The 1,436-nt window shown below is 34.6% G+C and overlaps 1 protein-coding gene across 1 annotated transcript in view; it reads left to right on the plus strand.

The window, feature by feature from the left end:
• LOC101619051 (sulfotransferase family cytosolic 1B member 1) overlaps nt 1-1,436 on the plus strand; it is a 16,638-nt gene that overhangs the window by 8,517 nt on the left and 6,685 nt on the right. Inside the window, exon 4 of the mRNA XM_004681241.2 lies at nt 454-548. Within this exon, the coding sequence (XP_004681298.1) occupies nt 454-548 (95 nt within the window). The remainder of the gene's footprint in view (nt 1-453; nt 549-1,436) is intronic.

The following is a 1,436-nucleotide window of genomic DNA, read 5'->3' on the forward strand; positions in this document are numbered from 1 at the left end:
CAAACACATATAATGCTGTATTATGCTATTCAGTATGTAAACCTGGTATTATTCATTGACTTAACAAAAATAATTTGAATGTCCCTTCAGTTACTAAAAATCCATTCTCAGTTTCTATTCACAGTAGAAACTATTAAGCTTTCCCATATCATTTGTTAGACCTTTTATACACACATTTGATAAGTACTTAATAAGTACTTGATATCAGTATTTTATAAAAGAAAAATCTCCTCAGTGAGGCTATGTATAATCTATGCACTTTTTTTTTCCATTTACAATACTTCCTTTGTACTTTATATGTTTTTTTTAATCTATATCCATAAATAGCTGATTAAAAATATGGCCCTGTGTTCTCAATGTCCTTGGTAATAAATTCCACAAAATATTTGTACAATTCAGAAAATAAATAATTGGATGAATACTTACAGAAATAAACTGTGTCTCTGGTTCTAGTGGCATATGGTCCTTGGTTTAATCATGTTAAGAGCTGGTGGAAGAAAAAAGAAGAACATCCAATACTTTTCTTATACTATGAAGATATGAAAGAGGTAAAATGGTAGAAATTCATCCTTTAACAATTCTTTTGTCTGTATCTTGGGATAAAGGGATGAATATTTTTTTATTTACTCTATGAAATCTAAAATTTTATGATTGGTCTCTTCCAAATTTTAAGAATGGTCTCTTCCATTCTTGCATATACAAGCACTGCTTGCTAATATCACTCATGATTTTTCTGACTGTAAAGTCAGTGACGGCATTTTATTTATCTTATCCTTTAACAGTTTTGTTATATTTTGATCACTTTTTCTTTTTGAAATGCTGTCGTAGACTTACTGGGATATTATTTCCATGGCCTTTTTGTGGACTTTCACAGTCATTTTTTTTTTAAGATTTATTTATTTATTCATACAGAACTGGGGCACAGGCCAGAGGTGCAGAGGCAGTGAGAGGATTCACCAGAGACAGAGGGGGGAGCAGAACAGGCAGATTGACGAAGTACACTGCTGAGGGGAGCAGTGGGTGGGTCGGGAGAGGTCTGCAGCGCCATGTGGTCACTTCCAGGGCAGGCGGGGATCGAACTCATGTGGAAGTGGCTTTAGCTTCTTAATGCTGTGCTTTAACCGTCTGTGCCACCAGGGAGGGCCATTTTTTTTTAAATTCTTTACTATTTTTAGTAATCTTGTTATTTTTAGTAATCACTTCCGTGCCCACCATCACCAAAACTATTTATGCTAAATGCGCAGAAAATTTCATTTTGACACCTACCCTGAAATCAATCCCATGTTTTCATTATATTTAGCATTTTCAAAACTAATCTTCTTTTCCTTTTACATGTAATCATTGTTCTCAGTTACTGATGCTGTCAACTCATTTTTCACAGCTCAAAGCAGGTTGTCCTCACTGGCTTCCTCTCCTTTTTCCTGACCATCCTGTTG

This window comes from Condylura cristata, unplaced genomic scaffold, assembly GCF_000260355.1.
Source record: "Condylura cristata isolate star-nosed mole 26May11 unplaced genomic scaffold, ConCri1.0 scaffold00012, whole genome shotgun sequence".
Classification (NCBI taxonomy): Eukaryota; Metazoa; Chordata; class Mammalia; order Eulipotyphla; family Talpidae; genus Condylura; species Condylura cristata.